Source organism: Gambusia affinis, linkage group LG14 (genome assembly GCF_019740435.1).
Source record: "Gambusia affinis linkage group LG14, SWU_Gaff_1.0, whole genome shotgun sequence".
In the NCBI taxonomy this organism is placed as follows: Eukaryota; Metazoa; Chordata; class Actinopteri; order Cyprinodontiformes; family Poeciliidae; genus Gambusia; species Gambusia affinis.
The window spans coordinates 4,166,415-4,183,861 of NC_057881.1; the positions used below are offsets into that span (position 1 = coordinate 4,166,415).

Consider the following 17,447-nt stretch of genomic DNA (forward strand, 5'->3'; position numbering starts at 1 on the left):
GACATCCCAATATATTTAATGTTTTAGGGACTTTCTGAAGTCTGCTGTGCCTTACAGACATCCCTAGTGACAGCGCCAGATTCACACAGCAGACACACTTCCAGGCCGCTCTGCCTTCAGCCTATTCATCACTAGTAATATGAATAATCATTTGAATTGAGGTCAGGAAACTGGCTCAGCCTGCTGAGAACATTTCACTGATAGGGCAAAAAACATGTTGGCTGCTTGTAAGTTAGACTCATGTTTGTGTGCACTGACCTAAAACTGGATGACTATGTATTAGATAATGCAGAATATCATCATTTCCAATGTGTTAACTCTAAGTTTGTGCTGTTGGAGAGGGTTAATAGGTTGCCTGTTCAGAGCTGGAGGAATTTTTCCTTCAGAATTGTCCATAGTGTAAAACTGAACAAAGTTAACAGGGTAGAAAAGGGTAATTGACAAAGGGTAGGGGGCAAAAGCAGCTCAGGAGGGATTCACCCTGTAACTGGTGGGCTGTCAGTTCAAATCCCACTCTGGTTTTTTTTTAATACTTATTAGCAAAGTGGAACAGAATGCGACAATGAGTCAATTCATCCATTGATTAGAGAGTTTTATTTCTTGTTGGCAATAGATGACTTAAAGTGATTTTCAAAATTTAACCCATAATCTAAGGAAAATAAGGAAATGTGGTCACTTTGGTGACTAACAAGGCATATCCATCAGAAGGAGATCAGTCATAGTGATTCTCTGACCACAGATCATAATCTGTTATATTTTACAATAATCAGAAACAAACAAACAAAAACAAACCAGAAGGAAGGAACAATAAGAAAATCTTCAGAAAATAATTTACAATTACATAACTTTTTATGATTATCTATCTCTACAATCAAAATACTTAACCATCAAGTAATATACACAGATTTGTGAGGAGAGAGTATAAAATGGCTTGCTATGGTTACAAAATATACATAAGTTGGAGTGAGATGGATGAGCACAAAAAGGTGTAGAAATTGGCATTACTCATTTTTTCTGTCTAAGTAGATCTTTAGTCACCAAAACAGTTAAGCAGAAGTGGATGATTTTGTTCTGTGAGCTGTATTCATGTAAAATATCAGATATAAAAGAAGGTTGGGCAGACAATGAATGTGTCAGGTGAGTTTTGTGTTTTTATCACTGGAGGCTTGTTGTAAGCTTTGTCCTCAACCCTCTGGTGCACAAAAGATTCAGGGATGACACATACTGACATAGAAAATAAACACACTCTTCACTCTATGAAGGTCTTTCTTTCTTGCTGGTATTGTTGCTGTTTTCAAAGCTTAAATACAGGGAACCATTTCAAGGCAGGAACCTTAAATTTAACATTATGATACAGTTGTGGGTGGATAAAAATTCTTCTCTTTCACCCCTCGCAGAAAATAAACAACTTTCCCACAGATGAATACACCAACAACCATTTCTTTTGTATTTTGTCAAAGCTGCTTTGAAAAAAAAAAAATTAATGAAGATTTATTTATGCAGAATGGAGGCATGAAAGTAAAGGTAGAAGCATTTTACCTGATCCCCATCTTTCCGTACCGGCACCGCGTCTGCTGCTGGAGAGACAAAAAGAGAAAGAAACAGAAAAAATAAATTGAATGGAATAATTTGTTATCAGGAGCATTACTGGTGTCAGGTCCTGAGTAGAAAACACAGATGCAAGAAAACAGACAAGATAAGCCCAGAATTACTTTGTGTAAGTTGGACACGATAGCGACGGATGAGGAAGGGAAAGGCAGAAATAACGACAGCAAGGAAGATAACAGTGTGTTGAACCAATGTACCCTCTGGCATCATCACTAGGGAAAGTGTCAACATTGTCCAGTATTTCTCTCTTAGGCACACACACACACACACAAAACTGGGCTAAAATTAGATTAATTATCCATGCTGAGCTTTAGCTCACAGAGGACACAACCAGTGCGAATCATGAAGGTCAGAGTTGATCGAGAAATATATGAGGATGATGAGCTATTCCCAAGGATCTCACAAAAAGTAATGAAAAACCACTTTAATAATTTAGGAGTCCTCTTATAAAAGCATTAACTGCTGTATTATGGCAGAGCCCAAAGATTGCCATGAGATTATATTCAACATGTTACCCACATTACACCGTGAAGATGAGAATGAGAAGTTAGCCATAAAAACATAAAACTGTCTCATGTATACACAGCAAACCAAATCCATTCATTAGTTGTCTACAGCAGCTCGTCCTAGCAGGGTTGCAGGAGGGGCTGTCTCCAGGAGTTGTTATAGGGAGAAAGGCAGGATACACTCAGAAAAGACTGACTATCCATCATCCAGTAAAACACAGACAGACAGGAAAACAGCTATGCATGCACACACTCATAAATACAGGCGTATTATAGTGACCAGCTAACTTAACAGTAAATCACGAGTACGTGGAGAGAGAACCAACAAAGCTACAACCATGCTGTTGATAAATAGACAGACAGACATCTTGGATTTACCAGAAAATAAGAGAAATGTATTAGTTTCTTTGTGTTCTATGTGGAGGAAGGTACTGTATTTACATAACGTAAATTTAACAATTACTAAAATTAATTGTCTTGAAAGAAAATTTTCTTGAACAAACTGTAACCCGTGTCATATTATTAATAAAAAAACATTATTGAATCTCAAAACAACAATAAAAAAAATCTTATATTTTATGATATAGAAATAGTATTTTATCATCTTCTAAGTTCTTATTTGTGTTAAGACTCATCAACCTTGTGATTTATTATGACATGGTAGAACTTTGGTGTCGGTATCTAAAACTGAGGACATTTTGGACACATGCATGTCCAGGTTTTATATGTGACTCACCTACTGAATATATATATATATATATATATATATATATATATATATATATATATATATATATATATATATATATATATTTTATTTTTTTTTTCCCCCACCAGGGGGTCTTTTTGTGGGCTCTAGTGTCCCTTATACAACAGTGGGCTGACAGGAAAGGGGGAAGAAGAGGGGGGAAGACATGCGGCAAATGTCGTCGGGTCCGGGAATCGAACCCGCGACGGCCGCGTCAAGGACTGGGGGCCTCCAAGCGTGGGGCGCGCTACCCTCTACGCCGCCGGAGCACGCCCCCTACTGAATATATTTTGTTTGGTAGCTCATCGTCTCTATCTCTGACAGTATATTACAGCTGAAGTGTTTACATGAATGCATCAAATCCTGGATGAACACCAAAACAGGCTGTAATTCATAGGTACAAAGGTGAATTACATGTAAATTTACCCAGAGTTCTTTGGATCATGCAAATCAGTCAACTCAGTATTATGTTTTTCTTGGAAGTGCTGTCTTTTATTGCAGCATTAAGATGAGTGAAAATGAAATATCTGTCCACTTGGAGCCAGCTCTAAAATTAGATTAATTATCCATGCCATGCCTTGGCATAGGCGGTCTCAACCTGCATGAGTCACTGATGCCCGTGATGGTGAAGGATATTAGACTTAAGTGGCAATGAAAGGAGAGGCTTCCCCCTTGTTAACACAAATTATAACCTGCACCTATAATATCTAGTGGTGGAAGGAGCTGAGAAAGAAATTGCTCCAATAGTGATAACTGGGTCCCTGCTGCAGAACTGAATTTCATTTGCTACAAAATTAAGTTCTGCCTGATAAAAACAGATGAGGTCACTTGTAGGGTGTTTAAGTACAAAATAGCTTAAGTTGTTTAATATAAATCTCAGACAGTTTCAAATTAGAGTAACCCTGAGCTCCAGGCTCCTGTCATTAAAACACTTAATTGACACAAATTTAAGAATAATCTTTGAACTTCTTGCCTCTACCATTTGATTAAATCCTTAGGGAAGTGGATTTAAGAGCCAAAATCTATACTACAGCTTGGACTCAGATACCAGTCTACCTTGCGCAAAGGTCCAATAAATCATAGGTATAGTATCCCTAACAAATGGCTGAACATCTACATCGATGCAGTCTATATTGATTTGACGCTTTCTGCCAGGACCCACCCCACTGAAAGGGAGTGTATTCAGTTGATGGCGCCTAAAAATACTTGAGGGTTTATACCTCCTGCACTGGAGGACAAACATTTTAATCCAAATAGGTATCAGGAGAATGACTAATGGTGAAGACTGTAGGCGGTGGGAGATGGGCAGTCATGAATTAATCCTGGACAATATCTGAATGTTAAGATGAGAGTCTCCAAAGCACAGGAATGCCTTCAGTATTCAGCAACTTATGACAGAGTCATATGACGATTGTAAAATTCTACCATCTTCTTGTTGATAATTGACATTGCATTGAAAGCAGGATGACACATAATACTTCCTGTCAACTAAGACAGATCTCTGGTTTGGTTCCCAACCAACTTTCTTTAACTAACTTTAAAACCAGATTTACAAACTCCTATTAAGCATCCTACCAGCACAATGGCCAGCAATAACTCTAAATTACAAAAATGCTCTAATTCAAACAGGCGATCAAATAGCCTAGCAAAATAGCAACAATGGCAGCAGCGTCTTCTGACATGTAACCACATTAATCCAGGCATCAATTCGGCCTCTTCTTGTCTCAGTGGATGGACAGTGGGATGAAGTTAGCTCTTTTCATGGCCAACTTCGGGCAGCAGAAATCCTGGCTTGCAGAAACTTTCAATAAATTTGTGAAGCTGAAGCTGCTATCAAAACTCAGATGGAAGGCAGCAGCTGTTCCGCTCTGATATGCAGTTATCTTAATGGGTGTAGACAGACTGAGGATTTTATAACCTTAAAATGCTTTCTACAAGAGAAAACATCAGGTTTGTTGCTGGCACACTTTTCGGTGAATCTGAAAAAGAAATTGCAGGACACAAAGTGGTATTATTCAAAGTCCAAATGAGTTGCAGGGCAAAGGTGTCTAGTAATACAGAAATCCAAACAGCTGTTTAAAACAGAGCAGAACAGATGCTGAATTGGAAGCAATGAAAAGGGACAAGCAATAAACACAGACTTTCACAGACTTCAGTTTATGGGAAGTGCCTGAAGAACTTAAAAAATATAGCAAAATTTAAGGATATCATTTCTGTCACAACAATAAGTTAGGTTGACTTCTTCAACTTTGCAAGCTCCTCTCGCAGCATCTTTCCCTGTCTCCGTCTCTCTCTGTGTTAATGAAAGGCATGCAGTCTTAGTCATGACTCTGCTCTCTGTGAGCACATTTGATATCTAACCCAGGGGATCCCTGAAGCCATTTACTTCACACAACATACCCTCATGCACTCAGCCACTTTCAAACACACACAAACACACACATACTGTAACTCCACCATGCATGCACCTCTGGACCTCTTGAGATGATAGAGCTTCCTCCCAAAGCCACAGGAGAGATGAGAGGGAAAGAGCAGGTGGGGTGGATAAAATGGGAGTCTTCAAACAACAGACAGAGAACAGGGAATAGTGAGGAAGCAACCTGGGGTAGAAATGCTGACCCAGACTCATGGTAGGGCAAAAGGTATATTTCTGCCAGGGATACTGACAGGGCAAGCAGAACTCACTGAAGCAGATAAGTTAGAGGCAAAACAAGTGCAGAAAGTTTTATTATTATTTAATAATAATAATAATAATAATAATAATAATAATAATATAAGTTGCTTTCCTCTATCTTTACAGAAATTGCAAGTTGGGTCATTCCACTGTAGCATTCTTGCACAAAATAAAGGATATTTGCTCAACATTATGAGAAAGGAAAGACACAAGGAAGGAATAATGTAACAGTGAGAAAGTAAGGAAAAAAGTAAGAAAATTTTCATTTTCTAGACATTGGGCCAGGCCATAGTGTGAAAATATTAGTATTTTCTTAATATATATAACATTATATTCTAACTCCAGGGGTCCATACAGTTAAAATGTATACAAGAGAGGTGTTGTATTTTGTAGTGTTAGAATAATTTCTGCGTTACTGATGCAAATTCTTTTTTATTGACTTACCAAAAACCTGGTAATTAATCACAGTCTGATTGTGATTAGAGTTTTTTTTCTGAGACTGCAGAGTAATTTTTGCTTGTTAGTGTGTAAACATGCAGCTTGGAGGTTCTGAGGTTTGGTACACTATGTGTGAAGCTTTTAACCTTTGAGGGAAAGGTCAGCAGTGTTTGTGCACAAATCCAGACTCTGCAGTAGAGCTGCACCAAAACAAAAGCCCAGCTGATATGAAAAGGAGTGCCTTCTGTATGACCTCAGATCTAATTTATGGACATGTATGAAAACGAGTTTCCACTGATAAATCCTCCAGACAATTTTCCTTTCATATCAAAAAGTTAATGGTTTTTGTTTCTGTGATTGTTCTTTTGTTGTTAATTACTTATCAGCTGCGATAAACTGGTGGTCCCCCACCACTGGTGGTCAAGAACTCCCTTGCCTTGGCACATTCACACAGATACATCTGAATGTATGTTTTTTTACATTTCATCTAACACTTAATTTACAATTTTTTTTTTTTCAAATGTACAAGTTTACTTTGGTAAAGTCACACAATATTCAACATATAAAAAATGTTGAATTATCTCTGTTCAACAATGAGTCAAAAAATAAAATCAAAACCAACACAGGTGACAAGTGAAATATACATTTCCTTTTTTTTTAAATAATTTTTATGAACTCAGTGCACAGAGGATGGAACAATAAAATAATGACAATGTTGTGTTAAAACTTGTAACATTTAATGTGCAGCTCATTTTAGTCACTCTCTGAGGAGCTATACAGCTAAATGTCTAGACCACAGGAACAGTGGGAGAGGGAAGGAAAAGCAAGATGAAAAAGAATTTAGGTGGTGAATTAATGAATGAGAGAATATAGGAGATTTGGGAGGGAAAGGAATTAATAGCTTAGGAAAAATTATCAAAAGAATGTTGACTGATGAGTTTTCATGGAGGTAATGCAGAGCGTGCAGAGAAAGCAGTGTGTGGCCCATGATGCATGCACCTGTACATGTAGCCTGATGTATACACACAGGGAACAGCTGAGTGCATGTCTGAGGAAGGGTGGAATTGTGGGATGCAGCAACAATAGGTCCTGACAGCTCGCTGTGGCACACCCTCGCCTGTCGGCTGCCATCCCTGTGGGAGCTTGGTGTGTGTTTCTGTCTGTGCACATGTGCTCCTGTGTGTGTGAAGCGACACACACAGCTTGTGACAATGATCCAAAGCGAAGGGAAGTCTGACTCACCTCCGCTTCAGTGGCGGACGCTCTGACCGACAAACACTGGGGGAGTCCTGTTCACTACGCCTCAATGGGGCAATACCTTCATCCAGCCATTCCTTTCCTGTTCAGTGCATCTCTCTATGTCTGTGAGTTGTATTCTAAATTAACCAAGACAACCTTACCTTACCTTCTTCAATTTTTAAAGAAAACTTTGCCAAGTTAAATTTTGCTAAAAAAAAGTTACAAATTTGATTTTGTCTTGTTTCTAGCCAACATGTCAGTGTTGCTGAAAGTAAACGGTGAACAGATTTTAGACATAGATGTTTGTTGTTATCTGAATCTGACCAAGAGGTAATTTAAATAGAATCAGATGGGTAAATCAAGCCATATTTTCTTTGTTTGGCATATGTTCTAAATTTGAACAGCAGTTAGCTACACTCAAAAATGTACATGTACATTTTTGTAATAGGGACAATTACTGAAAATGAATGCCCCTGATCTACTTAAAAAAAACCTTAAGATTACATTAAAAATATATATCATTGAAATATTATTATGGACTTGGCAATTATATATATATATAAACTAAATATGAATGTATTTTAAGATATTTAAACATGTTTAATAGGATTGTATTCAGAGAATTTTAATTAAATCTATTAACAGTGATTCCCACTAAGCAGTTGCCACAGGATTAATGATATTATAGATGTCAATTCTGATGACACTGTCTGAGAAAAATATCATTTTTCACCGACCTGCATGAATCACTCCTACACACTGTGAAATTAGAGCTTGTTCAAGACTTCATCCTTCCATCACTTTCTGACAATGCATATTATTCAATTGGTGTAGTAAGTGTATGATGACTAAAGAAGTGAACTGTGTCTATTGTTGAAGCCATCAGAGCCACAGTCTAAAATACTGAGATGTTCACATCCACCGATTAGAAACACAGCTAAACGTTTTGCTGACCAGAGATCAAAGAGTGTTCCTGGGATTTTGTATTTGCATCCTCCAATCTAACCTCCTCTATAAGATGGTGTGAGGCTATAGTACCCTGTCATTACTCCAAAAACAATGGATATTCTCAGTCTTGGTATAACATGCTGTCTTTGAACTCTTTCTAAGTAGGTTTTTGTGTTTAAATACCTGATAAGCTCAGCATTAGCCATCAATTTAGAATGACACAGCTGCATGTATTTACATGAGCCATATGGTTAAGATGTGAAAATAAACTCTCTTCACTGCTTGTGTTAAGCAGGGCACATTAAACACCAGATGATACATTTAAGTGGTGTGTCAGACTGACTCTGTTAGGAGCCCTTATCTTTAAGCCAGACAGATAATATTAAACATTCACATAAACAACAACAGCAGAGCAAGTGAAATGAAGTCGCAGGTTCCACACAAAAACAAATTTCCAGGATTAGACAAAATGTTTGTAAAGATTGTTCTCAGCACTAACTACAGTATATATAAATTATATTTTTGTGTTTCAATCTTGAGAGAAAATATTCTGTTTTGAGTAAATAAAGTAAAGAAATGCTCAAGCATTTTACACATCTTTTCTTTATCATATGTAGTATAATCTACAACTCAGCCAGGCTGATTGTGGTCATCATGGAGAGAAAATGATAAAAACAATACTCAGACAAAGACACAGGATAAAATGGTCATTCATTTTTTTAGCTGAAATGTGCAGGTTTCAGACAGCATCTTTAATAAGTACCATTAACTATCCTTGTCCTTCATTATACAGATTCTTTGTCTGTGCTGATGAAAATCTACTTGCCTCTCCATGCCTTAGTCTTGAAGTGGCTCCAACAGCAGGACAATCTGATCCCTTTTCAGATTACGTCTATTAAAAAATGATTGTGTTAATTTGAGACACTGAAGATAACTTTCAATTTGAGATTGTCAGGAGATCCTAAGGTATGATGTAGCAGTGTACTGCACAAAAATATACAGTACACAACACAAAAAGATGATTTCACAAAATGTGCTTTTCTTTAAGTTTAAGCCAATATAAATACATTTTAAACACCCCACCACACACAGTAGAGGAAAACAGTGTGACATGAGTTCAGAAAAATGTCTCTAACATACATTTAGCTAGTGAACATCAGGGCTGACCTTGGGGATTTCAGCTACCAACCTGGTTAATTAAAAAGCTGTCAAGATTTTTTTTTTTTATTAATCATTGTTTTCAAAACCTTTCAATTAAGAAACGTTGATCACTGAGCATTCTTCTTTGCATCACCTACCAAAGGCACCAAAGTATTTAAGTTTGGCTTGGAGACATGACGGCTTCCCTGGGAGAGCTGATGCCACACCTGACTGGGCAAACCTAAAACAGATGTTAAACAGCTTCTGCTCTTTAATAGCAGCTGAGATCAGTGCAATTTCATGCAGATATGCAAATTATCACCTATTTTGCCTTCATATTCATGCTCTGATTAGTTCATTATGATTTTGTTGTGCAAAATGTGATGAGGATACCTCCAGAATATGTTAGATTTTACACTCCCTCAAAAAATGAAGTGAAAATGTTACCTTGAAGCAATGGATGCATGTCAAGTGCTGTGATGTTCAAATCAGCCAGTGAACTGTCAGTTCTTGTAGTCACCATTGTTGATAGAGGGGGAATGGACAGATGTAAAAAAGTGAATGACTTATGGCATTCCATCTTGGTTACATTGTTCAGAAATAGAAATAGTTGTGGGGTAAAGTGACCAGATGTCAGAAATGAAAACAGCAAACTATTCTTTAAAACATCTTATATTTTTGGATGAAAGAAAATGTGAATATGGTACTAACAAAGGGCTCAGTTCTTGTAGGTTTGTTATGGCTAATGTCTAAATATATGTTAGCTTATAACACTGTCTTTTTAAGCATGAATTATGACAATAATGAGGTTGATTTTTAATAGCATGAATGTCTACCACACACAAATATAATGCTTAATAAAGACAAGCAGAAGAAAGGATTTTACAGGCTGCACTTTGGCACGGTTGGTAGCACTGTCACCTTGTAGCAAGAAGGTCAAGTCAGTAGTGTTTCTACATGGAGTTTGCATATGCGGGTTCTTTTTTGATGCTACGGCTTCCTCCCACAGACCAGACTATTAAGTTAATTGCTCTCTCTAAATTGTCCTTAGGTGTGTGTGTGTGGTTGGAGTGTTGTGTGTCTCTGTGTATCCCTGTGATGGATTGACATCGTGTCCAGGGTCTACCCTGCCTCTCACCCAATGACTAGAATTAGATAATGGATGTGCATGTGGTGCTGTTTATCATGCATCACATGCTGTCCAGGATGATATTTAGAATTAGCAATAAGATGGACAATCCAATAAGTGAATGGACAAATGATAGTATTAAGCAAACAGCCAAGAGTAGAAGGATCTTAGCTTTTGGTGTCAACTCTGAGCAGCAGCTACTGAAACACAGGCTGAGTAAAAATCAAGACTTTGACACAGAAAAATATATTTAGTGGGACTAAAACTGAACAAACTGCTTATAGCTCTTGAAACCAGCAAAGTCACAGTTCACTAAGTTCACACTAAAAAGGCTTTGTGAACAGTGAGCTACTGTAAAGTAAGCAATTCTCAGTATTGTGGGAATATTTGGTCATTGATCAATTTAGCCCTTGATGAGCACACATTGGTTACTTGCACTTTAAAAAAATTTTTATGAAATGTATCAAAACTAAATACTTTTGCTTTACACAGTTTGGGAATACATGTACAAATTGCATGTATTCATTTTTTGAATAAACTGAGGATACATTCGTTTTTTGAAAATCTCACCATTAATAAATGACAACAGGAAAAAACAATAAATCAGAATTTCCAAAGCAGAATATCATCAAAAAGCTATATATTTTAAACACCTACAAAAGAAAAACGCTTCATAATCAAATTGTTTTATGTTTTATTATTATTATTATTTATTGCTTTTGGTTGTTGTGTTTTATTTTGTATATTTAAAATATCTTTCAGTTAAGTGTTCTTCACAAAATTAAAGTTCATTGGTCTTTGAGAGGATGAGCTTACATTATTATCAGCTATTTATCACAATAATTTCTGGGACAATTTATCATCCAGTAAGATGTGTTATTGTTACAGGCCTAGAGACCCATATAACAAACAACCATCCAGACATTCACACATACGGACAATGTAGAGCAGTAAAGTTAGACAATGCTGAGGTTGATGTGACTGTGGGAGGAACCCTAAGTACCTGATAAAAACCCATACATGCAGAAAGACTCCAGGCTGGGATTTGAACCCAAGACTTGCTTGCTGCAAGGCAGTGCGACTGCTCCACCATTCATTTCTAAAATTACCAGAAGAAAAATGATCCGCTTAGAGGAGACAGAAATTGGCAATGATCCAAAGCAAAGCTTCATTAAGGTGCCATGGCCCCTGAGGCAAACAATGTTGCCCCTTCAAATTGTGTCTCATCCAACCTATACAAAGGCTGCACAAAGGCCAGCTTCACACTGGCAGAATGTCATGTTTTGTGCTTCAGAGCATGCTACATGTGGTCCTTCCACAGCTGTGTTTGCTTATTAAATCAATAGGAACCTCGCAGAATTCTTCATTGTCAGTTCAAAACAACGCTGAACCGAGTTAATGAGTGATAAACCCACCAGACAGTATAACAATGCTAGACAGCCCTCACTATCAAAATATGTTGAGAGCCAATAGATAAGCTTTAGCATTTGCTTTGATGGCTGCCTTTATGAGAGGAGAGTGTGTGCTGAGACAGACTCCAGCCTCTCTGCAACCTTGGAGAGTGGAAGTGGGTGGAAACAGTAAATTAAAGCATGCCCAAGGACAGTTTGGCTGCTGAAGCTTGAACAGAGTCCTGTTTTTCATGCGTAACATATCTATTGTTTCTATTTAGAAATGCTACATATTTCTGTTGCAAGTTAAAATGACTTCATTGAGCAACTCTAAAGATTTTTGTGATCATTACCTGACTTCTCATGTTAAATCATAGGATTTAAATCCAAGATCTAATCTTCCATTGGCTCTTACAAGATTCAGAATTTCTCATTTTAGTCTAGTTTCAAACTGCTTTGCATCTTAAAATTAATCAGGCGACTTCAGGTTTCCCTGCTGAGAACCTGGAGCCCCAGCAGTAAAAGTTCAGAGGAGAAAATAGGAAAGGAGAGTCTCAGAATAAAAGGAGAGCCCGAAGGAGGCGTCACCTTCGCTTTCCATTACTGACCTGAATCAATACAGCTAAAAATAAAACCAGCAGGACCCTGATCCTGTTGCATTTGCAGATGACCGCACAGGCCGAGTGTCACATCAGATGCGACTTGAATTATCCAACCTCTGTTTATTTATGTGGAACTCAAGCTGCTGCCTGCCAAACAGTGAGTGCTTACGTTTTTTTTTTGTTTTTTTTCACTCGGTCAAAGCATTTCTGTCGCTTTCTTTATGCTGCCAGCTAGATCTACACTATACAGAGCAAATGCATGCATCATGTATAGATGTTTTCATAGAACACCTTGCAAAAGTATTCATATTTAACTGTTAAATTTTTTCATATTACAATCACAAACCTCAGTGAATTTATTTACATTTTTACGGAATAGATAGTGAAGGACAATGACACATGTTCCAGAGTATTTGGGATTTGTTGCAGGTATTTGATAAAGTCATCAAAGCGTTTTACTTACTCGGGGTGTAAGGATGAAAAAAAAAAAAAAATTAATATTATGCACCTAAATATTTTGAGATTTTTGGGACATTGGGAATGTCTGATCTGGTCACACCTTTTAATGTAGAGAAAACAAGATGTTAAAAGAGGTTTATTTTTGCACTTCAAATTTGGGAAATTTTGGTCTGGTGTCTGCTGGGATGCTGTTATAGTTCAGAGTCTTTCAGCATATCAAGAGCTTTTATCCCCCTCTTTTGTGTGATGCTTTCTATTAGCGCCTGTTAGACCACAACTTGAAGGTGCCGAGACAGAAATGTGACTCTCTGCCTGACAGCCTTTCTGAGTAAAAGTCTTGCTGTCTGACTGATGACTGCTAGACATCAGCCTTACTGTAACTGGAAGATAATCGAGTGTAATAAGAGGCAGTGATAGTTCAGTTAAATGGCACTCTGCAGGAAACACAGCTGAGGGAAACAATAGAGTACCAAAATACCAAACCACAATGATATTGCAGCATTGACGAGATAATGGAAAGACCTAGAACAGGAAAGACTGCGATAAAGCACAATTGGCTTTGCTTTTCTAATGGCTTGTATTCTTCTCTGTAGAGTACCAGGAGAAAGAGACGCATGACAAAGCGAGCCTGGGAAGTGAAAGTGACACAAATAATGTCGGGTCAACTGTTGACCAGTATTTACTGTAACGTTTCTCCCTCTGTCTCTCAGTGACCTCCCTCTTTTACCCCTGATCTATTTTTAGCAGCAGACGCTCGCTCTCAGGGATAATATTAGAATAGATGTGGCTCAGAAGAAACACAGCAGGAGCTATTCTGCAGGCAGTAAGCTGGAGGAAAGGGGTGGTGTCTAGTCACTTGGACTGTTTTAACAAGCTTTGTCATGCTGGTTACCTCTGAGGCTTGCAACATTTCTTCTTCTATTCAGTAGTACTTTTATGCTAGCTGCGGCTTTTACCATATTGTGGTGTTTGAACATAAGAAGGTAACTGAAGACTGAAGACCCGTCTTCAGTTTTGTTGAGGGTGTCGGTGCTCAATTACAAATTCTGAGTCTCCATTCTTCAAAATGGCTGCTGCCGTGTTTTGAGTATCAAAACAACAGCTTTTCATTATAGTTTTAATAATCATCTCTAAATATGTTATGCATTACAATTCTTTTCAGAATACCTCAGTTGAACAACAGATGATAAAGAAAATTATTTGAAATGAATCAGATGTTTGCAACAAAAAATACAGATGAAGAAAAAAGGTTTAATTACACTAAACTGATATGTTCTGAAGTTGCTGGCACAAAGTAGAAAAACTTTCCAGTAGACTTTTATTTTTCCCCAGTAGAACCTTCTTGCACATTAATATATCATTCAAACAAGAAGAGTAGGATGCCTTACGTCATTTCTTGAAATTTGGTATCTGTACAACCGTGTGTTCACTTTTGAATTTTGAAGTCTGACATTTTATGTTCCATATTTTAAAAATCAACTGGAATGTCATGTAAGAACAGAAATCTGACTTTAAAAAAAAAAAAAAGAAAAAAAGTGGTTTCTCATCTTCACCTGAATCCAATATAGATAATATGCACATAAAAGAACTGAGACAACGCAGACATTTACCGTTCATTTAAAAATTTGTGATCTGTGTAAAAAGCTTATGTTTCCATCAGACACACACAATGGTAGGCAATACCAATGTTTACCAGCTACAAATTTTTACAAACCAGTTCACACTTTGACAATCATGAGAACTCTGGATCAGTAAAAATTAGCATCTTTTGGCAGAAAACTATCTGGATATAAAGCGATCAAAGTAAGAAAAGTACAAAATAGCAAAACATCAAAATGACCTCCAGCAGCTCTCTGTTACATTTTTCTTTTAGATAACTTCTTATGTTATGTTTAAGCTAACCTTTTCTACTCAATTTCCAAACAGTTTGAAAGCAGAATCAAATGCTTTACCTAATAACTTTTGTAATTAACTCATTGCTTACATATCTGGTGATGAATTCAATCAGTAAAGAGTTAAAACATTTCTTTCAATGTACAGTTAAAATAGGTTCTGTACCTTCAGTGCAGGAAAGTAACAAATCCTTGCATTTTACACACAGGAACAAAAATTTGGATGAAAAACTAAATGCTTTCAGTTAGATCTCTGGGCAGGTATATAATGTATACATTCAATCTATGAAGTTACCCTGTAAGCGAGTTCTCTTTGCTCATTCAGTTTAATTTTTAAACATGAAAAAAAGAAGACACTGAGCACATTGTTCATACAGTATGATTTTATCTACTCATAACACTGCAAATAGGGAGATGAGAGCAGGGGAGAGACAGAGAGAGAGCCAGAGGAGACGAGGAAACCCACTTATGAAACTAGAAAGTAAAAAAGGAAAGAAAAAACACCAGCATGTATTTGGCTCTTCACACCTCAACCCTCTATCCCCAAAAAGCCCTCTGTGTCATTCCACAGCAGTCACCACTGATACACCTCCCCCATCCTCAACATCCCCCATCCAGCCAGCTCAATGACAACCAAAGGTCACATTGTCCTTCCTTTTATTTATTGAAATACACCAGCTGCCTCCATTTGTTATCATAGAGGAACTGATGAGGCTTTGATGGTGCATTAACAGGCAGGCTTTGGGTGGGGGTTGATCGTCCACTGCTACAATGTGTGTGTCTGAAAATATGAGCATGTGAAGACAGGACACTCCAGCTGCATGCTCCACATAATGGAAACTGACAATGCACACATTTGAAGGGAAGACCACACTTTACTTTGACAGCAGTTTGAAGTCAGTTTGTTGGATCTTAGTGTTTGTTGTGAAAAGGTCTCTAAATCATAAGTTTATATATTGTGAGGACAAATTTTACAATTGAAATATGTGAACACTTTCATTTTTCTGCAGTTCTTAAGATTTTTTGATGTTCAAGCTCTGTCCTTGCAAGGACACTCAGACAACTAAGGTTTTTAGATAATCCATAAAACGTTTTAGATGTTTTCACTAGTATTTTTGAAAACTGATCTTTTAAAATGAGCTCTAAGTCTTTGAGATCAGAAGACCTCCTTCCCATAACTTTATCTTTAGCTCTCTCCACAGATTTTAGCCCCTAAACTGTCAGGAGCAGTTTGTGTTCCATTGCAAACTGTACTTAGTGACATACAAAGTCAGTAGCACAAACTTCTATATGGATAGGGTCAGAAGAACTGACTGACATCTTCTTGGTTCAAAACCGCACCATAGACTTCAAATGGATATGATTCTAAATATATATATATATATATATATATAATTTATTTATTTATTTATTTATTTATTTATTTATTTATTTATTTATTTATTTATTTATTTATTTATTTATTTATTTATAATAGGTATACTCAATAAGTGTTTTAAAGCTTTTCATTTCCTTGAGATTGCAGATGCTGCTGAATAGTGAAGCTATTATACAGTTTGGCTATGACAGTATGCTTTTCAGCCAGATTTATTCATAATGACACACATTATTACAACATTCAAAATGTTATGTTGGGAGGCCTAAAAATTGTCTATGCAGAAGTAGATGTGTGGCAAAGAACCTTGAAAACACACTGTTGTCCCAAGGTTTCCTGATCTGGCTTTTAAAATATCAGATGGTGAAAACAGCGCATAACTGAGAGAACAATAAATCATTTATTTACTTTTTCCAACATTAACATTTACCACAAATGTACCTTCCGAACAGCAACACTTTATATGGCACATGGCTTAAAGCCTGACAGGAGAAATTCTCTCAAAACTATGATCTTGAGGAGTGTGCAAGACTCCAGCAGCTTAGCAGAGCAAATATGAAAGTAGGGAAAGTCTGCAGGATACAGTCTACAAAGCCTGGAGATTTTATATCTGCAAAACATCCAGAGTCTTGCATGGTGAAGACTGTCTCCTCCCAAAGCTTGCATGAAGTTTCTGATCATGTACCATTTTAATAGTGAGCATTTAAGTGCATGAAGAGGTAACATGGTCTACTTTATTTAATAGCAAACGTCAACTTCTTTGGCCTCAAGAGAGAGAAAAAGTGAGAAGATCACAAACACTACTATGTTTGCTTTGTGTGTGTTTGGGTCAGTGCTGTTACAAAAGTCGCAAGAAATAAGGTGTTCAGTTGGCATTGGTCAACTTTATTACAAACAAACCATAAAGTATTTGTGTTGCATTGAAGCTTAAATAGTAGCACTGGATGAGGACTGAACCTGCACTACTTTTCCTTAACCTGCACCGTTTCTCTTTCTACCTGCCAGGTGATGTTTTCCGTCTGGTGATATAATGGAACAATAGGATGAACTATAGGTGCATTTAAGGTGGTTTAAACTGTTGGGTTAAAACAGTTAAACAGTTAAAACTGTTTTAATTCTCCCAGTTTTAAACAACGGGTTCCATTCAAGTTTATCATTTGGATGGAAGCAGTGGGTGGGTAGTTAGCAATAGCATAGGAGGAAGTAAATGAAGACACTCAGTCCGCATTGGACAAACTTCCAAATATTCAGCAATTGATAAGAATATTATAGAAGTTTTATTGTTGGCAAAGATGTGA

At 37.1% G+C, this 17,447-nt stretch overlaps 1 protein-coding gene across 8 annotated transcripts in view; it reads right to left on the reverse strand.

Annotated features, from left to right (window-relative positions):
• LOC122843130 overlaps positions 1-17,447 on the reverse strand; it is a 52,966-nt gene that overhangs the window by 26,179 nt on the left and 9,340 nt on the right. For 5 of the 8 annotated variants that reach the window (XM_044137659.1, XM_044137658.1, XM_044137656.1 and 2 more), the window contains exon 2: positions 1,540-1,577. Coding sequence is in view for 6 of the 8 variants with exons in the window: in XM_044137658.1 (XP_043993593.1) it covers positions 1,540-1,577 (38 nt within the window). In the remaining 2 variants the exon portion in view is untranslated. The remainder of the gene's footprint in view (positions 1-1,539; positions 1,578-17,447) is intronic. The other 3 variants (XM_044137657.1, XM_044137654.1, XM_044137660.1) reach the window with 1 other exon arrangement.